Raw genomic sequence first — 26,687 nt, 5'->3', positions numbered from 1 at the left:
AAGGTAATTTTCTTTTCATGAAAAAAGTATAGTCTAAACCTTGATGTGCAATATCCTAATACCATAAATTTAAAATATCGTTTGTGGGCTTCTAGAAAACACACATTAAATCAGTCTAACTCTAATTCCACTGATGTGAACAGTTAAATACTTCTTTGTCTTCAGTGGAAAAGATTTAGGACAATGCTCAGCTTTCTGAAAATGCTCTTCAGTTTATCTTACTTAAATTATCAACACAGATATTTGTCAGAATTTCATGAACCTGTGACTGTTCTTGTACAGTTTATGGAAAAACTTATCTATTATTTGAATTCACAATGCACATGATATATATGATTCAAACCACAAAAAATAGATTGAAAAAGATTGCTTTTGATCACACTGATCATTCGTGTTATATGAAGTTTAAAGACTGAAGATCATTTTCTGTACTAATTAGCAAGATATAATTTGTTATATATATACACACACGCAAACTCACATATAACAATAATGTATAGATTCAAACCTCACAGCTAATTGTTTCAAACTATGCTTCTGTAAAGTAAGTAAACTTGTCCAACATAATAAATGTAAACTATATCAATTTGAATTGCAATTTTTGGATTTCATATTATAAAAATGAAAACTTCAGAACAAAAAGTCATGTCTTGAGGATATCTTCATAACATAAACGTAATCTTTAAAATGCATGGTGTCTCAGTCTGACAGGATTTAGAAGAATCTACCAAGAAGGTTGAAATTCGGTATATAAATGTTTATGATATGGGTTAGCTCCGCAAGAGGATTGGGCTAGTATTATAGACCCCCTTGTACTTAACTGAGAAACGTGCTTGATTAAAATCAGTGGCAGAAACTTTCTAGAAACTATCTACCTCGTGACTTTGCAGGAACATATTAATTTTTGTAACAAAAAAATGACTGCATAAAGTAATAATAGCCTTTGTGGTGAACTAGAAAGAATGGTATTAGTATCAGGCAGAAAGTCATTCTAAGTATCTGTTCATATCATAAGCACGTAATAAATTTAAATCAATCTCCAACTTGCCAGTAGTGTGATGCTTCCATTTTACAGCTTGAAGGACCACCGTTTGTCCTCAAAGAAATTAAACCTCCTTCATTTACTCGTAATTGCCATTCTCAGCAGCTCTGCTGCAAAGGACAGACCTCTGGGTTTCCCACTTTCAGTAAAATAGAGCCGGGAATTAGCCCGGATGCAGCTGCGCAAGTGCGTGGACCTTCTCTCACTGCAGCTGCAGAAGACACCCAACCCTATGCCTCTCCTTCCAGGGAAAAGCTGGCTCTTACTCTACAGTTTTAAAATTTAGCCAGTCTCAATTTTCACGGTTCAAAACTAAATTCTGTCTCCAAAGACATTTACAGATTCCCACAGTAAGTACATTTTCCCACGGTAAAAACATTTTCAGATTTTAATCTAAATATCCCCTAATTAAATTTGATTATTCTTTTTTTTTTCTCCTTTTTCTTCACTGATACTTAAATACTCTAATGTAAAGACTATCACAAATGTCTAACATGCTATTTACCTTCTTCCAAATCGCTAATGACGATACAAAATAAAACAAAATCTACCATCCATCCCTGCAGTACTCAGCTGCTTAGCTCAATCTAACGTGACAACAAAGCATCAGCAGGTATACTTCATTTACAGAGCCTCATGCCAGTTTTTAACACATTGCTCATAAAACTACTATGCTTGAAAATATGCCAGGTGCTGCTCAAATATTCCCTAACACCCAAACACATGGTCTGTTTCTTCATTCACCTAAGAACACTGTTAAAAGCCCCCAAATCTGTCTGACATCCTCCCATAGGAGGTCTTAAGAGAGACGAGCTTTTATTATTATCTTATACACTACCTGCTGTACCGGGGAAGAAATGCGTTAGGAAATTATCCACTACTGTATTACAAGTAATAATAAAGAAAATACTAATATGGTAAGAGTTTTTCTTTGTATATTTGTGTGCCTTACACTGTGCTGCACTACCTCACTGGACTCAGGCTTTCAGAAGTGAAACTGATAAGTGAGGTAGGATAGTGGATATATGATTAATCTGATGCCAAACGAACCAACTGTTGACCCAGTTACCTTAATAGCACACACACGTCACTTGATGCTCTCCTCACCTGATAACATTTAACACTTTCTGTTGCCTAACCCAAGCACTAAGGCAAAGCAAAGCATACCCTTTGTCAAAGAGATCTGCAGTGAAGCAAAGATGGAAAGCAGGAGTCCTGCCCGGCATTCTGCACTTGGGAGGGGATTTCTCTTCTCCCTTCACTCACACTGGCTCTTTGCTGGGCATTTAATCACAATTTACTCGCCCCTCACTTTCTTCATGCAGTCACAAAATGGAGACAATTGGCTGTAAGGTGTCTGTCACCCACCCACCCCAAAGATCCTCTTCAAGAGGGTTTTTAACATGAACAAATAACAGTGGTTTTGCATTTTCTTAATCTTAGAGAGGGCCGATTATCTCTGCAGAAAATTCTTAAATTGACCTTTAGGGATATTAAGTCTAGTAGTGCTTTAGCCCAAACTTTTGAGCTCAGAAAAAATTACTAGCAACAGAAAAGAGTGTTTTTACCTTATAAAGTCAGCATAGCAATATACACAGATAATCATTTATAAATATTCTCTTTTTTCTATCTTTTTATACAATTCCAACTTGTCTATACCAAGAAGTTAGTTTTAAAAGTTCATCTAAATAATAATTCTAATCATTCCAGTAATTTCACTTGCCATAGAAGCCTACAGCTCTCTGTAACATCTACCTGCACCGTCCCTTCCTGCTTGAACACATGACAGACAAATGAGTAAAAGCAATCAAAACCTTAAACTTCACTTTCCCTTTGAAAACACTTCCATCTTCTATTTTATGACACACATATTGAAGTTTCACCATGGACAAGCTGAAACTTTGCTTATTTTACTAACAACCCCAGTGACTTTTGTATGTCAAAAGCAATACTTTCCCATTTGCAATTCCTGGAGAGTTATTTCTCTTGACCAAGCACTCATCCCAGTAAAGAATACAGACATTGCTATGCCAGACTTTCCTGCCTCTGAGTAATAGAACAAAAATCAAAATAACAGCCTAGCTTTGGTTCAGATGGCACAGAGATAAAGGGCGTAGTAAGGTTATTTATTTCAAGCATCTGCCTTCAAAGAAAAAAAATTATAGGTAAGTAATTTTGTCCTCATTTAAGGCATTGATAACAAGAAATATACACCCCATGGAATTTAAATAATGCCAGGACATTTCCATCTTAAAAATATTACTTACTGCCAATTAAATAATATCCAGTTGAGTCATGATTCACAATGTGTCATTTGGCTACCAAGAATGTGAAAGAAAAAAGGTTATTCCAGTAAAGGAATAGAAGACAGGGTTTCAATTCTAGCTCTAACACAGGTTTAATGTGTAATCTTGTGTTTCTCAGTTAATTTGCCCAGTTTTCTCTGTTTCAATCTGCCCAGTAATAGCAATAAAGGAATAATATATCCACATTTCGCATTCATGTAATAATGCTGAAAGTATTTAAGTCTGTAAAGCTTCCAGATGGGAAGTACTGTATGAATATTATTGTAAAGTAGACCACTGCAAGCAGGGTATTTGCAGTAATTTCCCTGCATCTAAACTAATGAATGTCAATTTGCATCTTGTGAATGTATTTTAAAACAAGCAACACTATGAGTTTTGTGTGCAGTCCTTTCAAAAGTGTGACTGCAGCTTGTCTCATAGATGGGGTATTTACAAAGGCTGTCACAGCAAGGATTTTCTTATGTCATTTTTCATCAGGTGGACTTCCCTCTTCACTATCTAACTGCCTTGTTTTACAAATTCTGTACAAACTTAGGTATCTTTAAGAATTTTACCCATCTCTTGAATTGGTCCGAATTTGGTCAACGTGTTCAAAAAAGGCAGGCAGACTGAATAAACTTTGCTTCCATTGGAAGGCAGACTAAATATAATTCCAGTTACAAGGGAAGCAATTGCAAAACCTGCTGTCAGGTAGCTTAGATGATTTTCCACACATGATATCTCTATAATACACACAGAATAAATCTCATACAATATATTACTGTGAGTATACGCAGAAACCTACTCTAACAAGCTTCTCTAGGAAGAATTTTGGCTAGAACTTAATACAGGTATCCTTCCTACAAAAAGGCAACTTGATCCAGACATTTTAAGACATTCATAAGTAACAATAAGAAATGCAATAAAAAAGGTAAATGTGTATATTCTGTTCCACAAAAGTTGTTCAAGGAAATCAATATCAAAACAAAACAAACTGATAAATGGGCATCCTTTGAAGTTTAATTTACTCCACATACAAGCCGAGACTCTTCAGAGCTACAGAAACAGAGGAGAGCTAGGGAGCTGCAGATCAGGGAAAAAAGTTACTATAATGATCACTTAATTATGGGAGAATTCCTGCAAAACAAGACCTTTGGCAGACTTCTGTGCTGAGCCAGGTGCTACTGGTTACTTAAGAATTCAAGTGACTATAAATGAGTCTTTCAAAGTTAACCTTTTCAAAATAAAAAAAAAATAAAACCATCTGCAACTTCACAACTAAAAATAAAATCAAGAACAATAATAATCAATGATTTCTGATCCCCTCACCGACTACTGAAAACCACAGCAGTCTCTACTTGTATGCATTAGCGCTACATTTGATTACAGCAAATTTCTGAAAGCATAAAGTATTCAGGATAAATATTGTACAGCATGTCTCTCAAATGGGTCATGTTTTTTAGTGTGTGTGTTTGTGAAGCTTCTCTGCTAAGGCTGTAACCACCTTATTAAGCTCTTTATCAGCAACACATTCCTCTGGAGACACGTGATACACGTCTCTACAGTGATCCTACAACATTTACAAAACAACACTCAGATTTCTCTCCAAATCAGTGGCCTGATAAGTATCCCAAAATCTCCCTTCTGGGATGTGACGGAGCAGAACCTCTCAGGAGGCTCTGTAATACCAGTTGCATCAGTGACCTTGATATTTAGGCACAAATATCACTACTGTTGGTGGTCTTTCTATATTAGTGATCTCCGTATTTCACACAGAGGAAGAAGCCAGCAGCATTTGACAAATCAATGAAACCACTGCTACTTGCAGTGAGCAAACTAGGAAGCCCGTCCTTCTCAGATGTGTTTCATTCGGGCACTTGCTCTAGTGAGCTCTACTGTCTGCTGCGCATAGAAAAGCTTTGTCATCCCTCAGTTTTGAATATGCCAATAATTTGCAATATATAAAAGATCATAAATACGTATGGAATTGCTAAACTTCTCAGTAGTTCCTGTGAGGAAGAATCTGTGGTCCCACACTCTGGCCTTCCACAAGTTCTACCTTTCTCCTTTATTCAAAGTGCCATATGAAGGGACTCTCCAGCACCTGGAATACAGAGACTGGGGAGACCCTGTGAGTGAAGACTGAGGCAAAGGCAGTACTTGGTACCTCAGTTCATTGTCATTGAACCCCCTGCCACATTCAGCACCAGGTGCACATTTTCCTTTCTTAGCCTTTGAAGCAAGAGACACTCTTCTTGTTGCCCTTGATATCCCTTGCAATTCCCATCTCCAGCTGAGATTTAGATTTCCTAGCACCACCGTTGCATGCCCAGGCAATGTCTACAAATTCCTCCTTTGTGACCAACTCTTGCTTCCACCTCTGATACACTGCCTTTTTCACACTGGAGCTCTGCCATGAGGTCCCTGATAAGCCAAACTGGTCTCATATATCTGCTCATTTCCCTGAGTATTGAGGCATCCCACTCTGATGCTTGGAAGATGCCGACCTCAAAGACATGCCAGCTTTCCTAAGTTCCTTTGCCTTTCAGAGCTGCTTCCCATGCAATCCCACCTAACAGTTTCTGAAATCTGAAAAACTGAAACCTGCTCTCCTCAAGTCCTGAGTCTGTACTCTGCCACCCTCTTTCCTCATTCTTTTCAGGATATTGTGCTCCAATCAGTTGTCCCTTGTTAATCAACAGCAGTCCCAGACGCACTTCACCAGTTCACTGGCTGGACCATCGTGCATCAAAAAGTTACTTCCATCACCCTCAAGAAATCTTGCCTGCTTGCATCCTACTATGTTGCTCTATCAGCAGACATTAGGAGGTCCAAGTGCTCCATGTGAACCAACATCAGCAATTCATCAGCTTCCTCAAATTGTTTAAAGAAGGCTTTGTCCATTTCCTCATCTTAATCAGCTGGCCTGTAACAGGTTCCTACCATCACTTTGTAACCCTTAAAGTCCTCTCTTCTGATCCCGACTCACAAACTGTCAAGCACACTGTCACTCACCCATCCCACAGAAGAGCTCTATAAACATGAGGAGCTCCTTCACAAAGACAGCAACCTTCACTCCTCTTCTTCTCTGCAGGTCCTTCCTGAAAAGCCTGTGTCCATTCATCAGAGCACTCCAACTATGTAAGCTGTTAACATCAAGCCTGCTATTGCTATGATGTTGTAGTCTTGTGACTGCACTTGACTTCCTCCTGCTTGTTTTCCAGAGTGCATGGGTTTGTATACATACACTTAAGATGGGTGTCTCTTCGTCCAGTTTTACAGTTTCTGACATCTTCCTTGTTCTCTTTGCCCTGCAACCTTTGCTTTCCATCCCAGTCTAGCGGACGATAATCTCCCTCCACTGTCATTCAAACTAGCTTCAAACTCTTAGCAGGTTGACGAACCCGTTGGCAGATGTCTTGCTCCATTTTCTGGAAGTACTGAACATCTTTCCATTTACATCCTTAAAAAATATAAACAGTACAAGAGCTCACAATATCTACCTGAAAGAGTTGCTGTGAAGTACCAACACTATGTTTAGTATTCCGTTTAGCTGATGCAATAGACAATGGATTGGATGATTCAGAAAAAAGGTTGCTAGAGGAGAAGGGATTTTCTCTCTATGGACAACTGATTCACATCCAGTTTAGGTAACAGGGAATGAAAAATTACCAGCTCACAAATAATTTGGCTGCCTACCTCTGAAATTATCTTGCAGTCAAAATTTATCATGGAAACAATAGCGGCAACTACTGTTGATGCTCTGAAGCAGAGAAGAGAGGGATGCAAAAGCTAGATTGGTGCCTGGAGAAGGAACTGTCTTTGATATTTAGAAGCAGGTACAGGCTTAAGAGTCACTTTTAAGAAAGTAAATATGATTTAACATACAGCTCCACCAGTCTACAGCAGGAATCAGCCAAAACTGCCTCTTGCTCCTAGCTGAGTATCCTTGTCCCCTTCCTTATGCTGACACCAGCATCTACACTATTTTAGGAAGTTTAACGGGCAGGATATTAACTCTATGGACAATCAGGGTGGGAGAGAAGGGGTAGGAGCACAGGGACAGGGACAAGAGGCTGTCTCTCCCAGGCACAGCTATTGCAATGACACATGTGCCCACTGTGGGTTCAACATCCACAGGAATTCAGTCTCTAAGGCTACAAACTCGTAGCAAGTACTGGAGCACTTACCAATTGCTTAGGAACTCTGAAATGAACACAAAAAATAAAGCTGGACAAGCACACGCAACTGTAATTCTGGAAGTGTGGAGCCTGCTTCCTGCTGTCCACATGGGAATACAGAGAAGAGAGGTTGAACTATTAACAAAATGAAAGCATAAAAAGTGAATAAAATACAAAAGGAATATTAAATAATACTTTGGCTTACATCGTCCTCTATTAAATTTTAAATATTTTTGTACCTTTTACACACCTAAGGTACCTGTGTATTATAACTTCCTTTATACTGACATGTATTCCCTTTTACACATTTATATTTTCTATATTTATATATTCATATAAAATAAAAGATAGTACATTTTATTCACTGGTATTTTACAGCAAACCACAACAACTGCTAGTTCTTTCCCTGATCCTCCTGAACAGTAACTAGCTATACTTGGAAAAAACCCAAATTGCTGGTAATGTGATAAAACCAAGAATATAACAAATTAATCACTCAAAGTAATTTTATCACAAGTAATATTATTGGAACCTTTATGGAATACCTACCAGTGATTATCTATGCCCAGCTGAGGCCCAGTTTCTAGACTCTGTTATATTTCGAGATTAGGACTGAAGCTTTACCACCAAAATTTACGTACTAAGATTGCACTCAAAGTATTTGTAGATTTTTACTACGATCATTCAAACTTACTGGCAAGCAAACTAATTCTGTAAATAAACTGAAATCTGCGAGAAAGTGTTTCTGATTCTCTCACCCTCCCAAAATGTTAGAAACAATTCTGCAAGGTCCAGAACACTGTAGCTAAGAGCAAAACAAACCAAAATCCTTTTTTTTAAAAGAGTTTTTAGGTCCTCAACGTCATGAAAATTCTACTTTCCTCTAATTCTAAGAAGAACCACGTGAAAATGCAAGTTCTGAAATGGGTACCATCCAGAATACAAACAACCCAAACACATCAGCTTCTTGAATCAGCTCATTTGGAGTGGGCAAGAGTAAGAACACCAGAGCAAAAAAGATAGCAGAGAAGGACAGGTTCCTTCTGTTCAGTGAATGTGTTTGCTTAAGTGGGCCCTGAGAAATGTGAAGGAGCTCCTTCCCCTCACTGGCATCTTGCTACAATGACAAAGTCTGACAGCACAGCGTGCTTAGCGTATTCAGCTTTAAACAGGTCTATGTTTGCCTGCAGATAAGCAACCCCCTCCAAAACAGCTTCAGGCACAATAAAATCTTAATAGAATATCAAAATAGTCCACATAATGCATACTTTTACCTAAGAAACTGCCAAGGCCTTCCCTTTCTCTTGCTTATGGACACAAGACTTGATGAATATGCTCTGTATAAAGGTCAATCTCTGTTGTTAAATGTATTATGTTAATTTAATAACGCACTAAATGTCCTTCACTCATTTTTGCTCCAGGTAGAAACATTTCTTTACGAGCTGAACATCCAACAACCCCACTAGTTGTACAGTGGTCGTCAAGAAGCTTCTCTGACGCCCAATGCTCTTCTGACAACAAAACTTGTCTGGATGCTCACGCTGCATTCAGCCCGGCACGTGACCAGCAAGCTGTGGAGGAGCCAGAGGTCCTTCTGAAACCGTTCTGCGATGCTGTTGTACATGAGCTACGGGAGCAATAGCTGATGCTGGTGCCTGTGTGCCCCCAAGGTTAAGCTGTCTCAGACGTGACCATCACTAGTAAACAGCACGTGGCTTTTGCCAACCACTGGACAAGGACTGAGCGTGGAGGAGGGCACAAAGAGATGAGTGTGTACGAGGAGGATGAAGCAATGTGCTTTGTACAGCACAGAGGTGAGGAGAGTGATGGTATGAGGATTTTGATGTGGATGGTGGCTATTTGGGAAGAAGACAGGGAAGTAGGGCCATAGGAAAGAGATCTTCAGTCCTGAGACCAAAAAAGGCCTCATTCTGAATCGGAATTAAAAGCAAGTCTGAAGAAAAAATTCATGTTGCCATTCAAAGGTAGATAATACGGAGCACTAGACACAAGTGTTGTAATCCTTAAAATAAGGCTCTGAAGATAACTCCATGCTCTGAGAAGAAGTAAATAAAGTTTTCACAATACAAAATCTGCCCTCTCATTTAATTATAGATAAAGTAACCTTAAAATCTCTCTCTAGCAGAGAAACTGGGAGACAGTGAAATGCAGTTCCTACCAGCCCACGTAAGAGCTCACTTGTGAGAGCATGAGTGAGCCATCAACCTGTGCCATTTGGATTCTTCTACAGAATCTTTTCCTCCAATAAACTCAATTGCTAATCTGAACTAGAAACTGAAAAAAAATAGTAATTATTATAGAATTTCCTGCAATTTACAGTCATCATGTTCAGTTTCTTCTAGTTAGATTTTTAAATTCAATTCAGATTTTTTAGAACTATGAATATGAAAAATGCATTTAAAAATTAAATTAAGCATAGATCTAACTATCTGATTCATTAAAAAAATCAGAAAGTCTAAGGAAGGAGCAGATTCAAATTCTTAACATTTGGACAGACATGTTATACTTTGAACAAATTAAAAATACTTACTTACAAAAACTATTTTGCACTATTTCCGTAACAAATCTGAGAAGACTCTTAATTGTCCTACTTTCAGTGGGCCCTATTTTATTCTCCTCATCTTACTGACCTCAGTGAACTACTCACCTTGAGTAAGCATGATCGTTTCAGCAATAATTACAAAAAGAAGTAATGCAAATGATTAATGCAGTTGTTGACTAATGCAGCATTGATAAGAAATACTTGAATATTTAAGAAAACATCCGAACATCAATGAGGTCAGTTAGGAAAAAAAAAATCACTCTTATTTTCCAACTAGAGAATCCCAGTTCAGATCTCAATACATTACAGGCATATTTTCCAGAACTGCATGATGTGCACAGTATCTTACTGACAGGTGCAGAGCAAAAGGCTTTCTTGAGAGCTCCATAAAGGAGTATCTGAGGTCTCTCAGTTTGGTGGAACGATTCAAAGACCAGACTATGACTCGGCTTTTTTATCCCCTAGGAACAAGAGTGCATGCTCACACACCACCGACTATATCATCCGGATTACAAGAGGCACCTAAAATGAACCAACTTCAGTGCCCATAAATAACCTGCCCCGTTAGCTGGTTCATGAGCATGAAAATCCAAGCAGCACGCCAGGTGAACACTTCTGCAAGTGCTCTGTGACACTAACTGAAATTCTGCCCAGCATGTCAGGAACACTAGTTTGTTAAAGACCTCAGACAGTAAAATCAGAGAAAATGGTCATCCCAGGTAGAAAAACTGAGTGTATTTCTCGGTGTGGTATGGACAATGGGTGTGGTTAGCAATCTATTAGAAAATGTTAATGCTCCGTGTAAACCAAAGGACAAATGAATCGAAGGTTTTGGTGGGACTATAAAGCCCAGGAAGGATAAATGCTCTTAACAGCTACTGCTTTGAAGTCTCAATTTACAGAAACATATATGGACAGGACCTCTACATTATCATCATTTAAGCAAAATGCATACTGTAGGATCCAAACTTATTTTTCTTTTAAAACAGTATGTTAGGCCTCTTGCTACTAGGTAAATGCCCTGGCATAATTTATAGCTTACTTCTGCTCTCGGGTATGCAGCCACAGCACCTATTCCCTGAAACAACACGTTCCTGTGCGTGCATGTGCAGGCTTCCCAGCAGTTTCTCAAGCAAAGAAAGCGTTTTCCTCTGCTCCACCCATCACACAGCAGAGCTGAAGAAAGCCCTAGGTCTTCTGAACTCCCTACTGGCTTCTTATCAAATTGTTTGTTTTTCAGCTAGAAAGGATACATACAGATTTACGAACACAGCCTTTCTAGACCAAAAACAAACAAACAGAAAAACAGAATTGGAAACAAGTTTAAATCAATCTGGATTAATTTATTTCCCTTATTATTTATTCAACTAAGTAGAAGGTGTGTTTATCAGATAAAAGCCTGTGAGAAATACCAGTTGTTCATATACTATTTCCATTTCTCTAAAATAGAATTTCATTTAAGGACTTCTAATTTTAGACTAGAAACATCTTTGCTGTTTTGAAATACTTTCAACATATATAATGTAGAGGAAAAAGTAAAAAAGATTAAAATGTTGTATCCAATTCCACAATATAGTCATTTTTATACTCTTAAGTACTAGTTTTACTTTGTCTTAAAGTTACAGTAGCATATTACAAAATGATGCCAGAACTGATTTGATTTCTGCACCATAACTTGTTTACCTCCTGTCACAAACTGTGACTAGCTTGTGTGGTCACATATGTGTGGTCAAAATATACACTTATGTGCTCAGGATTTGATTAATATTGGTCCAAAAAAGTAACTAAATTGTAAAATTCTCTTTCAGGCCTTGTGGGTTCAATGATTTGAATGAATATGCTCCCAGTATTTGAGAAGGTGATAAGCAATGCTATTTAGGTAATAGTATTATTCCCTCGTGGCTTCACACTTGTGGTAGAAAAACAGATTCAGACAAGCAGTCAGTGTTACTGAGGTTACAAATGACCTGGAAAAATACAGTTTCTATGGATATAATTTAATCAAGACAAACCTTACATGTTGCACCTCTAATATAGTGTTATTTTTACTTCTTTAGAGGTATTCAGCTACACGCCTTGTATTTTTTATACCACAGAATTTTAAACTACTAGTCTTGCATGTAGAAGTTATCAAATTATAGATATTGGGATGATAAGAACCTTATTGCATATGTAGCCAAGGTGGATTTTTTCCAGACACATTGTGTTCTCTCTTTTAAAACTGTTAATTATGGAGATGCAGCACTGTTAATACAAGCTTATATAGAAAATGAACATATTGTTCATGTATATTTTAAATCAAAAAATACATTTCTGCCAGCGTTATCCCGTGGCCTTACCTAGCCTGAATATATTTACAAGTACTAAAATTTATTCAGAAATTTTTATTATATAATATTGCTAAAAATCCAAAGAGTGATTGATTTAAACAGCAACAGAAACAGCAATACTGAAAAGACTAAGGAAGACTAAAATGCCATTTGTTTACATTCTGCAAAATCCAGCCTGGATTAGATAAACAGATGGATTCTTTCTGGATGGAAATATTGCATAAGATTCTGAATTTAAGCAGAGGGTGGGAAGTGCAGCTATAAGCAAGCAATGTTTTGCTTTTCATCACATTAAAATAATGACTTTCAGACCTTAAGTATAATCACTGTATTTTTGTCCTCGGTGCACAATTAATAAAACCAACTTTTGAGTGATGCCACACCCTTGTGATTAAACAGCATTTTCAAAAATATTTAGATGAAGTCCAAACAAATCAAATAAACATGTAGGCAGGAAATGCTGTTTGGAATGCACTCCCTGCAATGTACTGTTAGAGAGCCAGAAAGCAGCCTAACTTCAGAATTCAATCAAGCAAAATCTACTATAATCTCATTACAGCCTTTGCAGTTAATGCAACCTATTTAAATCTTGACATTCTGATTTTTAGAGCTGATGAAAGCAAAAATCATTTGGTTTACATAACACAAACATATAGAAATATAAGATTTTATCCTTTAGGTTATCCTAGCTATTTAGCAAGCAATGCATAATAGGAAAAGATTACTCTTCTGCTACTCACTATTGCTCCAGGATTTCAGTAAATATTTGATACTGATTTCAAAGAAGCCTGAATCCTGCTGGCTAGCCATGTCTGCTGCATACAAAGAGGCTTCTATAATTCTGAGCAGCTGAAGTGGCAGGTACTATGTATGTAGATGTGACTGTCACCAGTTAGTGATGTAAACGAGGGGTCAGAGGAGGAAATGAAGTCTCCGCAGATCCACTTCTTCCGTTGATGGTAGGTAAGCTCATTTAAAAAAAAAAAAAAAAGCTCTCAACAACAAAAACACACCATGAGATTTTTGTCCTCTGCTCTTTTGCCAGAGCTCGTGCTTAATTCTATCTGTGGAGTATTTCAATCCCTCACCCCCTCAGGATATATTTTCATTTATTCCATTCCACAACTGGGCAAATTTCTCCTGGTCGGCTAAGACATATGCAGTACCACAGCACTTGTTCCATAAGCACAGTTAGAATATCTTCCCGAAGCGTGTCTGGGCTATGCTTTTAATAAGGTGCAGTCTGCTTGTCTGAAGCTTTTTTTTTCCCCCTCTGAAGCCGACAGCCTGAGTGTAGACACCTCCTTTGGCGAACCGAGTATCAACTCTGAAACCGTTCTCTTCTGCAGCTGGAGGAATTTCACACGTACTGTTTAGGTGTAGGAGAAAACCCACCCTCTAACGAGTATCCTCCGCATGCTCTGGTCAGCTGCTCGCCTTCTGCTGTTTCCAAGAAGAGCACGCTGAACTATACACAACTGCATCACGCTGCGGTAAAGCAGGGCTGCACCCATAGATCTGATTGCAGTGACGTTGGGAAAAAAAAAAAAAAAGCTCTCCCTCAGCCCAGTTGCACAAGAGAAGCTCTTCCAGAGCATTAAAAACACAGCATTCAGACTGGCTGCTTCTGCTTTTCTTTCACTGCTACAGAAAAACGTGTTGTCATTTTTTTTTTCTTGCCTTTTTTTTCCCCCTGAACAAAGATGAGAGACAGCGAGCAGAATTCGTAATGGCAAACAAACCAGAGAGCTCACTGCTTGGTATTCATCTTCAAAAGAGCCACAGAAAATTCTCAGTTTGATGTCATTTTTATCTTGAATAATGCTTTTTTTAAAAAAAGGAACTTAATTCCCATAAGGAATTCAATAAGAAAATAAGGCGGAAGCTATTCACTGCTGGTTAAAGTATTTTCTACAAAATACTTAAATGCTAGCTATATTTTCCATGTTCCTGAGGTTTTATTTCAAGTAATCACAGCACATCAATATGTATATTTTAATGGTAATGAAAAAAAAAAGAAGAATCAGTTTCCCAAATATTTTTTGTTTCACATATTCTTGGTATCATCCTTCCATATATTATTTCCTGGGAATAACAGTACTTCTTTTCTCAGTTAGTGGAATACATTTCCTGCAGCATCTCATAATTACAGTATCTGAGCCAAAACAGAGCTTGTCTGCAGCTGAGTCTTCTAAAAACTTTATCAGCAATTATATTTGCGGATTATTTTTAGCTTCAGTATGCAGAATATTTGATGTTTGGATTGGAAGCCGAGGAACATGAGGGTCATTGAGTCCAAACTCCTGTGGTTCTCACTGAAATATGCTAAACATCTTCTGTAAACATACCTTATCTAGAGATAAGGGTTTGCGTCCTCACTAATGGAAGGCTGTTGTAGAAACTACCTTTATAAACCTTTCCATTCCTAAATGCAGTTTACTCAAAACCATTTTACGCCCTTTTGTGAATGAGTACTATTGGGTGTTCAGCGTGTGCCAGGTTTGATCTCGCCAGTTGTTAAAGAGAGCTGATCAGCTCTACCTCCCTATACTGATAAACATTATGCCACTGCTCTCACGCTGGGTCCCCAAATTCTCTTCTGAGACTCCTCCCTATTCCTGTCCCCCGCCACTGACAATGCCTCCTCACTGTATCATCCTGTTTCAATCAGCACACTCCAACTTTTTACAATTAAAATTAAATTTAATACCAAGTATGGGAAGTCCTAAGACTTAGGACTTATAACTTTCTACCATCACACTAATGGATTTTTCAGCAGAGACAATGCCAGGTAGATCCTTATGCATTCTCACAAATGCTGCATTAATTCCTCTGTTCGAGGACTTAAGTAACAGTGTCTCCTGTGGTGCAACATCAAATGCTTTTCTGAAGATGGCTGATGTATTAGTTTTATCACAGTTCTTTTGTTGAAAATAAAAATATAAGGTTGAATATAAAAATATAAGGTCAATTTGCAAACAGTTGTCTTTCCTAAATCTGTTTAGGATCTTGTCCAATTTTAAATTGAATCCACACCCTGAAGTCTAATCTCCCAGCAAATTCTGGTTCAAAGTTTTGAGTGTGGCTTAGGTGAAGCAGCCTCTCTGTTGACATAGATAATTTTTCCCCCATAAACTTTGCGGTTTATATCTACAAGGCAGAATCTCTCTTCTAATAGATTTAACCAACATTTTATTATCAAAGCTTCAAATTCAACTGCCTGCTCTTCTGTTAATATTAATGAGAAGTTATCTGGGTTTTGAAATGTGAATTTGAAGATCTTTGAGGGTTTTTTCCACCTCATAATTGATTTTTTGTTTCGCTTGTATTATTCCTCCTACCTTTGTTCCTCTACAGCACTACATTCTTACAGAAAAAAAAAAGCAAGGCATTCACTTAATGTTCATATCTTATTTTTACTCCGTCATCCTCACTGAATACTGGACCCTTTAAAATCTATGTTCTTTTTTAAAATTTTAAACTACCAAGGACATTTAGCCATTTGCTTTCAATTCATTCTCATGTTCTTACTCAGCTGAACTTTTGATAGTGTTCAATTTAAATTGACATCCTCTAACCTCCAAGCCTCAACTTTCTTCCTTAACAACACAATGAGAACTCTTCAAAGAACTCTGCAGTACTTTTCCGTAACAATTTTCCCTAAGAATTCTGGACCATTAAATGAAATGACTGGGACATCAGTTTAAAACAAACAAAAGAAAGTGTTTCTTTCTTCAGGAACTTGTCTGCTACTAGAGGTTGAGGAGACAGCAGCTTCAAAATGCTGATAATAGCAGCTTCAAAACGCTGATAATAAACCCAAATTTAGGCCTGTAAAGGATGTTGTTACAAAAGGACCAGGCAGGAAAGTACTCACCTCTAATATCCCTAATAAAGAAATGCACGCACTAGGACATACGGAAAGGATGGGCTTTTCCCCAAAAAACTTGCTTTTCCCAAACAGTCTTCCACTGTTGCTGTCCAGAGGAGAATACCAGGTGAGATGAGTGACTGGTAGGACCCAGCGGGATGCTGCTGAGGGTCTCACCTTTCCCTCACAAGCAGAGGAAAAGATCAGGGTTTTGTTGGTTGTTGGGTTTTGGTGCTTTCAAGTTTCAGACATCCTCCATAGATGAGCACCTGATTTCTTCACCATCACTAACCTGTTCCTTTTATTTCTCATACCTTTTTTTTTTTTTTCAGAACTGCAGGACTATCCTTGCTTATCCAAAATCAGCTTGTACGAACATGATCCAGTAACGTTCCTGCCACTTGTCCTTCTTCACTAGTTATCAAGTCTAAATAGCACAATCTCTTCCTGGCTTTACAATCATTTGGCAAAGAAATAAATGGGCTACCATACCCAAGGATATCTAGATTTGACTGCTGTAAGTAGAGTCTGTGTCTGGGATGTTAAAGTATCACCCAATGCCTCCTTGCACTTCCCTGAGAAGCAAGGTTTAGAAAGGCTACAGCTATATTCAGCCTTTTGTCTAGGAGTGGCAGATCCCCTAGCGTGTTTTTAACTGACCTTTTAAAGTGATCTGGAGCCAAAGCAATTCCATTTCATGTATAGTAGCCTTTTCCAACATTGCATCACAACATTCACGTACAATGCAAATCTCTCTGCCTTCACCTTTTAGTATTCTTTCTGAAGGATGTTTAGCTGTTGTGCACTTCCACTGACAATGTGCTGCTGTACTAAAATATTGAACAACTTATTGGATGTCTTAAGACAAAGCACGTTAAAGAAAAATGCCACCACTCTTAGAATGGCATCGTGTATTTTTTGAAATTGTATGAAAAAGTTCATAAAGACTACAACTTTTACATGATTTTTCCTGATCCCACAATCGCACTAATGAGTGGTACAGAATAAGGAACTGCTTTCAGTCCACAGAGCAATCTAAGGAGCTACAAAAACTGCCCCACTATTTTGATACAGGTGCTGGCAGCACAGTGTTCAATGTTATTGTCAAAATTTACTTCAGGGCTGATACACCTTCATTATCAGTTCTGCTTCAGAAAGCATCACACAGAACAGAAATGCCTCCCAACTTACCTTTTGCTATAACAGCTTCTTTTAAACTAAAAGCATAACCAATTCCTAATTTCTATCATTTAATAACCATAAAATATTTTAAAAAAAATTTTAATGCTAAACTTCATTTACATATTTGCTAGTCTAAATTTGTTCAAATTGGACAGCCTCTACATATTTTCATAGTGTTGCTCACACTTTGGAAAAACTCTGAAATGGATGTAATAGTGAAATGGCAGAAACAACAGCATTCTCATCTAGCACTCTGACCTTATTTACGGACACTGACAAGACTAAGAAGTTTTGAAGTTATACAGCTATCACTTTATTTATTGTTGACTTTATGATATTTAGAATGTAATTATCTAGTCCAGCTCGAGAAAGATAAGACAAGCATAAGCACACAAAATCTGTCAATGTAAGTAAGCTTTCTGATGAGGTATATTACAGTCTTACATATTTACAAATACAGAGGGCTTCTTTTCATGATATTACTAAAAGGGAGTTTATGATAAATTAACGACAAGGTAACGTTATTTTCACTATCAGAAATCATAGATCCATTAGGTAAGGCTTTTCAGAGGTCTACCATAAAGAATTACCCACTGATTGTAGTGATAACAGAACCAGCTCAGAGGTAGCGCATATCGAGGAGCCTTGTGTATATGGCTTACATCCTTTCTCTGGCTGAATAAAGTCTGTGGAGTGAGTTTCCATGCCCCAGCCTTAGTTGGGAGGATCTGTTTGTCACAGAATGGTTTGAGTTGGAAGGGACCTTAGAGATCATCTAGTTCCAATGCCCCTGCCGTGGGCAGGGACACCTCCCACTAGATCAGGCTGTCCATGGCCCCATCCAACCTGGCCTCGAACACCTCCAAGAATGGGGCAGCCACAACTTCCCTGGGCAACCTGTGCCAGTGCCTCACCATCTGCATTGTGAAGAATCTCCTCCTTATGTCTAGTCTAATCTAGGCAGTATGTCAAAAGTGTTCTCATGAGCAGAACACTACATGAACAGCTATTTTTGTTGCAAAACATCTAAAAAAAACAGACTTCCAAAACTTTCACTCAGTAAAAGAATAACAAAAATACATACCGTTGGAGGTATTCACAGTCTCTATCTTGAGGCATTCAGTTTAGATGCCTACGTGGTGAGGTGAGGGTGAATGCTTTCAGCATTACTCAAGGGGTTCCAAGAGTTTCAGTACAGAGCACAATTATTTTCCGAAGCAGCCTATTTCTCTTCACTATCGACACATGATACTTAAGGTAAATCCTTCTGTAAACTGAATACTTTATTTAGATGCTTAATATTTGGCAGCAGAGGTACCCATTTTGTTTACACTTTTAGTGACTACTATTTCTAACAATCATACAGGCAGTTTAGTCCTCTACGTTCTGAGCAATGCTTGCAGGAATCCTTAAAAAACACATGGACATGTGAATACAGCACAGCCCTTGCACAATCTTTTGGGGCTCATTTTAGCTTGGTAAGAAATGATCCGCTTGGGTTTTGCAATCTGAACTCCTCGGAATCTGAGGCTAAATGCAAACAGAAGGTTGAAGGTCCCTATGAGATGACAACAGAAACAAAGCAAGTATAAACTACAGATGCAAATTTTGTACACATAGGTTCTTTCCTAGTGCTCCCGACTGTTTCTAGTTGCAGAAACTATTAAGTATAACAGTGTGTTCCATATTTGCTGCTAAAAGGAGTCTTTGAACTATTTAGCTGGTGATTATATTTTTCATTTATACAAAACAGAGTGATTGTATTTATGAATGCACAATATATCTGCTAACGGTACAAAGCCTCTCCTCAGTCTGCAGTGATGCGTCTTTATAACCCAGTCTTTCCTACAGTGTGATCTGCCAAGATACGGAACACTTCAGCCCTAATCTAACAAACAAAATTAAGCAAAACAACTTTCTATTTGCTCAGCTTGTGCTTAATACCTTGCTTTTTTCTTTGCTAGATGTCAATCATTCTGCTCCCGCTCAGCTCCTCACAACTTCAAGATAGCAATTTTTGGACCAGATCCCAAAGCCAAAAGTAGTTTTACTAAACTGCTCAAAGTTTTAACACAGTTTTTCCTATTTTTTTATGGATTCAGCAAGTCATACATCCTCCTTTATTTGGGTCAAATGTTATGTCCTTTTAGCCAGATAGTGCGGTATGCTGAATTACACCTGTGAATCTGATTTCCATGGAATCAGCTTGGATTTACACTGGCATCGTTTATATAAAAGTCTGGCTGTCTATAAGTTTTACTCAAAAGAGTTAGTGAGACCCGCTTATTAGGGTCTCTGCGGTTTTGATATGAACTAATTCCTCTCGGTAAAGTAAAGCAACCCTACAAAGATTGATTCCCAGACTGATCTGATTCCCATGCAGAACACACCTAACAGATCAAATAAAAAAGGATCTATTCTGAGTATATCCTGAGATATACTGCATTGCACATTCCTTTCTTTAACAAAACTACTTGGAACCTCTTCATGATCCACTCCTGAAAGACTGCACTAGCTTTCAGATGGATATTGGTCACACTCAACTGGTATTCAGGTGCCTAAATACAGGTGCCCAGTGTGATTATAGACACCTTAAGGTATGAGAGCTATTGAAAGAGACCGTCAGATATGACACAAGATGTACACTAGATCCACAGCCTTCTAATGCAGTTGGAGGCTTTTGCTAGGCGCCTATGTTTAGATATCTGCTCCCTATGTTTAGGTGTCTGGGTTTCAGGAGTCGAAAAAAGACATTGAAAAAAATGGTGTGACATTGTGAAGTGACAAGTCCATGTATAAGCCAGCAATAAAAAAAGGAACAGTATTTTTACATTTAAGCAGAAAAAAACCCACAGTATTTATACGTAGTGAGTTTATTTTCTTCAGCTTGACATTTGCTGAGTTTATGCGCTTCTTTCCTTATCTGAAAATGTTTACAAGAGTTTTTGCTTTTCTTATTGGAACTTGCATAACACAAAACAATTCAAAGCAAACATTAACAAAGCAGCTTGCACACATGCTATACTAATGTTGTCTACTAAAATGAATATCAAAATTGCTATCTAAATCAACTTCAGCCTAGGATGTCCCATGATTTAACAAGATAAACACCTTGCTGGGGTCCAAATTAGAAGTACAGAGTGACAAAAAGCACTGCACAAAATAAGATTTCAGTAAGCAAACCTAATGTAACATGATAAGCTCTAAACAAAGCAACAGAAATGCTCCTTAGTTTACGTCTCGCTAGTTTTGCTGCACCATTTTGTTTTGCCTTGTGCTTGTCACTGACTGTTAAGATATTGCCACCTAGTGATGAAAAGCAAACAAGCAGAACCAGTAGAACAGTATATAAAGCACAAGGAATACATGTTTACATTGTAATTCTTCAGAATAGAAGATAGGACCACAGAAAGGACATGTTTGTATTTCTGGAGAAACAGCATCAGGCACTATGGGTACAATTATATACAATCTTTTAATAGAAGCCCTTTAAACAAAATTAGATAGAATAAAATTAAAATATGTTAATATTCCAGTACCTGAAGGGGCCTACAAGAAAGCTGGGGACTGTTCACAAAAGCTTGTAGTGATAGGACGAGGGGGCAATGGGTATAAACTGGATATTTAGACTAGACATAAGGAAGAATTTCTTCACCATGAGAGTGGTGAGGCACTGGCACAGGTTGCCCAGGGAAGCTGTGGCTGCCCCATCCCTGGAGGTGTTCCAGGCCAGGTTGGATGGGGCCTTGGGCAGCCTGATCTCGTGGGAAGCGTCCCTGCCCATGGCAGAGGGAGTGGAACTGGCTGATCTTTAAGGTCCTTTCCAACTCAAACTTCTATGATTCTAGAATAGATAAATGTTAGGCTCATGTATCACCCAGCTCCGATCCTCAGCTTGTTCAGTGAATTCGTAAGAGTAATTAAATAGATTGTAAGGGGTTTGTGACTTATCTATAAATAATAAATGATAACTACGTACCAGTCATTTTGCAGAGGACTAACTGGTTAATCTCAGAATTATGCCTTCAAGATTCTTTGCATCTGTCAAATTGAAATGTCCTCTCACGACTCAGCTGCTCATCTCTGAGTTCTTCCCTAGCTGAACAGTCTCTGGAAGCATCAGCCAGCCAGGAACAAACTTCATTTGCCCAGATCTACCATAAAAGTGTTAAAAAACAGACCATTCTATAAACCTGCTTGAAATCTGCTCTGCTACCACTGGGGCACGGACTCGGGCAACACTGACGTGAGAAATATTGCTATGCAAGTCAAAATGCAGGCTGTGTTCTGCAAGCACAGCATGCAGACACCAGCAGGCATGAAGAATAACTTAAGTATAACTTCCTCCCTGCTCTTAACCTTAGTTTTGAGACACCATCCCTAAAAAAAGCTGTTTTCCATTATTAGAATCATATAAATGTATTTCTTTTGCAATTTTGTTACAAAACCTGATCTATATTTCAGATAAAACTAGGTAACATACTCTCCAAAAGTTCTAACATGACATGCCTTGTCAGAACTTCCTCATAGAGGAAATTTCCTAACAGCCATTGATGGTTCTCTAACTTTGGGTGCCTGTTTCAGAGACAAGATGAGTAACTGTATCCCATACAGCTACTCAAAGTATAATTTGCATTAGGTAACTTATATCTAAGAGATTGGTACCAGGTCACACAAAACCCAGGACAGAGGAAACACAGAGGTTGTGGCTGCGCCACTTTTCCTTTTATAAAATTTCATGGCACAATGCTCAAACTGAACCCCCAAATACTCAAAAATTTAGGGTCATTATCAGGGCTTCTGCAAATCCTATCTGCAATGTAGCTGTATCTCTTTAACCCTGCTCACAACAAGCTTTGTGTGAGGGCACGGAGGTGGAAGCTAGGAGGGGTGGAGCATGCCCATCACGAGGTACTCATGGAATCATAGGTTTGGGTAGAAGGCACCTTTGAAGATCATCTGGTCCAACCCCTTGCCATGGGCAGAGACACCTCCCATCAGGTCAGGTTGCTTAAAGCAAGTGCTCGTTTCTACAGGGTCTATAGGGATGGCTAACAATTACTGGGAGTAATTGCTTAGGGAGTTTAGGAATGGTTGGACTCAGTAACCCAGTGGGTCCCTTCCAACGTAGTGATTCTATGATCCTACTGCATGCTACTATAGCTGAGATGGTATGACTTCTCAGCTTCTCCTCCCATTCTCATGCTTGCCATTAGCAGGCACGCTCTGAGGTTCAGGTAGTGACCTCCCCCTCATCTCCCAGGGTCATGGAGCTGGGGCAAATCCCCCTCTCCCTCCTTGTCCCAGGCAGCCAGCTGGGGATCTGCCTTGGAAAAGGAAAAGCTCCTGACTCTCCTGAGAGTTGTCAGATATGTGCCAGGAAGCAGAGGACAGTGGACAATGAGAGGGTTGTATCCACCCAGAGCAACACCCTGATACCAAAACCAAGGCATCCCTGACCCAAACACAAGCTACATCACACACTTCAGGTTTCCTGATTTTGACTTCTTCATAGAATGACATGTTCAAAATACTCATTATCCACAAAATACCTCTCTGTGACATGCTGCATATGTATGACATATGGAGGAGGAATTTTCAGTGCAGGAGCTCCAATGCGCTCCCAAATACTAGTCCACTCCTCAGACAGTTCTTGTCTCAACGAATGCACTTCTCACAGTGAGATTTTTAACACAAATGTTTTGCCGAGTCTCAAATACATTTACAGATCTATTTTCTTTCTCTTAATTCTACCACAGCAGTTCTTAAAGTTTTCCCTGACTATAAATAAGATGCTCTTGTGATAAGCTACTTGCTTACTTGTTCTTTTTTTAAACTGTTCTTTCCATTCTCTAGTTTTGTCTTTAATTATTAACACTTCTTCCTTTCTGGCTGACCTATTTGAATACATCTCAATGTTTTCATTACTCTTTAGAAACGTATCTTTCTGCTTATCTTCCTTTGCTGCACTAGCAATGTTAAACTTGGAAGAGAATTTGATTTTTTACTTCTCTCATAACATGAGAATAAACCTGTTGGAACAGTTTCAACCAACATCCATCTACTGCAGATCAAGATGAGGTGGACATGAGATCAGACTGTACTGCATTTGCGCTGCTTCTTACATATTCCTATTGGGTATTGCGCTCTGCTGCTATCTGAGAGAGGTCATCAGACCAGCCGGGCATTGGGTCTGAGCTGACACACACGTGCCCACATAACATAAAAACCTCGCAGTTCCCTTAGATGGGCCTTAAGCATCCAGCATTCACTCTGAATTATTAAAAAAAATGCTACCTCTTGCAACACCTCTGTAAGATTAACCCCTCTGAAACTGGGAAACTGAGCACTGCCAGGATTGGCTCACCTTAGATAACTAACAGCGGTTGTTACCACTCTTTCAAACGATGAAGAAGTATCAAATACTGTGTAGCAATGCACCAACTTTCTCCACTTCGGACACATACTGTGACATGCTATCCCGAAGAAAAATGGAGATCCTTCAAGGAGGACTCAGGCCCCTGCAGTGAGTGCAGTGCTTGGGATAACCGGAGCCCTGGCTTATTACTGGATAAGGAGCTTTTTCTCTCATTTTACTCAGAAGCGCTAAACAGAAAGATCCAAAAATTCAGGTTCAGGTAGCCTAGAGAAGTGCTACCTCCAGTTAGACAAGAGACCTAGTAACTCAGCTGGATAGCACCTCCAGCTTTTAAAACATTTAGGGTTTTTTTTCCAGGTGGAAAGAAGCAATGCTTCAAAAATCAAGATTATCCCAGAAGTCATGCCATGTGGTAGCCAAAAAAAAAATATTTTTCTTTCCCTGACTGCAGTTTATAAACAGAGTGTGCACATGAACATAAACTTCTTAGCCCACTTGATACCTTCAATAGCTAGGCTGTCAATCACCATGGCCTTCATGCTTTTGAAAATATTTCTGTATGTCCAAAGTAAACATAAATAGCTATCAGCAAAGATGTTCATGACTCAAACCACTGGCTCTTTTACAGCAACTTTATGCGAATGACTGAAGTAAGGTAGTGTCAGGAAAAAACAGGCCATATGATTTTACAGTGAAATTTCTGTTTCTCTTGGTTGTTTCTCCCCCACATTCCTCCTCATTATGTGCAGACGACCCTTTGGTTACAGCTTCTGCCTTAGAACTCTCCTGTTACTACTCAAAATTATTTTCTCTGTTCTTCGAAGAACTGATGCCAGTAAACTGTCTCAGTCCTACTCAGTTATTGAAGGGCTCGATGCAGTTCTGAAACCCCTTTCTGTATAACCCTCCTGGGCAAGCAATGGTGAAACACAGCATATGGAGTTTACTACATGATACTTTCACTTGCACAACGGCGTGCTGAGATGCTGACTAGATAGGATGTGCATACTTTAGTTAAAAAAAACCAAAATAAACCAACTTACTGCTCTTACATAAGCTTGTTCTGACTTGCAAAAATCTTTCCTATATATTTTTTTAACTAGGAAAGTAAAAGCAGTGGTTTATTTTTTTTTTTTTAATTAAAACATCATCTGTAAACATGTATTGTTTCACCTTTGGAAGTAAACCATGGCAAGAGATATCTCAATTTCAGAGAAAGAGCTTTTCTCTGCTGCTTCCTCCCCATCTCCCACGACATAGTACTTTATAACTGATGAACACTCGTGCAAGAGCTCTGCCTTGCTGTGGTGAAGGTTTTGCAACAGCAACTCTTCCATCCGGGCACAGGCAATAGATTAATAGAGCTCCAGCATCCTGTGACTTGTTGCTTCTCTATAGAAGCACCAGTGTCCTTACAGAGGGAAAGTTAAATATACGTGCAATATTTGTAATTGGGTCTTTTATATCCTTCAGAGTCTGTTCTTTCCTGCTAACCTAAAAAACATCTTTGTTTTTCTAGAGCTACAAGATCTAACACAGCTCCCTGCTTATGTTGGAGAAAAGGCAAATGACCTTCTTGCCATTTAAGGGGTAACACTATTCGTGGTTTCTCTCATGCTACCTTTGAATAGAAATTGCAATTTAGTGAAAAAATGTACAAACTCAAACTTACAAGGTGCTTTTTGTTAACTAAAAGAGAAAACACTGTTTTGGGTTTACCACCCAAGAAATAAAGCACAAAAACTTAAGTGACATTTAAAATTGAATGATTTCCTAGCAAAGATGGTAGTAGTTATTGTCAGCTTAATTACACTTAAAATGATTAACGATTTTGAGTCACCACAGGCTAGATTTTCAAAGGTAGTGAGCTCCTGAAATATCTAACAGTTGCTTTGTAGATTATCAAGTGCCTGGTCTGGTTAAGTATCAAACTTACTTGTCCACTGCATCACTAAAGGCTTTGAAAACCTAAACTCATTTTTTTTTTAAGTTATTGAAATGGGTAGATTTCATCCGCTCCCGTATTTTTATTTTTACCAGATCAGAAGAGGAAAGCAGGTCCTTTCATTTTCATCTCTGGACTGGCTTTTCATCCATGGAATCTAAAATAAAGGACTTATAACTGAACATACTAACACAGAATACTTTTATTGAAGTATTTGAATATGATTCTTAGCTGTGGAGAAAACCTAGTTAAATCCTATAACAACTTAATTCAAAACAGAATGGCGTTAACAAAAAATAACAACTGGGATTCATTTGCTTTGAAATCTTGCAGTGGAGCAGCAAGCAGCACTGGGCTGCAGTTCGGGATATGGAACTCGAGCTTATGCTTGGTCAGAGACTGGTGCTCAGTGACACCATATCCTCCTGACTCACACAGGGCACTAAAGCACAAACCTTGCCTGAACTCTTCCACAGACCAAGGGAAGGCAGCACTAGCTACTGACTAATTCAGTGAACTAAAACCATAGCATTAGCACAGGCAGAATCCTTTATAAAATGGAAGCTTTTCCAAGAATATAAGGATACTTCTACCTCTTCTGATAATACAACAGATTTGACAAAGGGTGTATTTTCACAACTGGCTTGACCTAATCTAACATTGTGCTACTGTTGGAAAAGCTCTCCCTTTCCCCCCATAATTTCCACCAGGTCTCCTTACAGTGGCACTAGTTAGGAGAAGAAATTTTATTTGGGAGATATGTGTCTGGTTTGGGGAATATGATCAGAGATACTGTTTTACCTTAAGCTGATGAATGAGGTTATGAGTTTCCCCACAGAAGCGCACGATCATTACGGTCAACACAAGGGAGGCTATGTGGGTGTTTAGGAGGGAAAAAAGAGCAAAGGA

The 26,687-nt window shown here is 38.6% G+C and overlaps 1 protein-coding gene across 7 annotated transcripts in view; it reads right to left on the bottom strand.

Annotated features, from left to right (window-relative positions):
* The window catches only part of FRY (FRY microtubule binding protein), a 208,021-nt gene that overhangs the window by 157,868 nt on the left and 23,466 nt on the right, over positions 1-26,687 (bottom strand). For 2 of the 7 annotated variants that reach the window (XM_054057246.1, XM_009566477.2), the window contains exon 1: positions 13,142-13,757. The exons of the other annotated variants lie outside the window; for them this stretch is intronic. In XM_054057246.1, the coding sequence (XP_053913221.1) occupies positions 13,142-13,211 (70 nt within the window). In that variant the 5' untranslated portion in view covers positions 13,212-13,757. Of the gene's footprint in view, positions 1-13,141; positions 13,758-26,687 lie in introns of those variants that run through there. 7 annotated transcript variants of the gene reach the window in all.

This window comes from Cuculus canorus, chromosome 1 (genome assembly GCF_017976375.1).
Source record: "Cuculus canorus isolate bCucCan1 chromosome 1, bCucCan1.pri, whole genome shotgun sequence".
NCBI lineage: Eukaryota > Metazoa > Chordata > Aves > Cuculiformes > Cuculidae > Cuculus > Cuculus canorus.
This window is presented reverse-complemented; position numbering and strand designations above follow the sequence as displayed.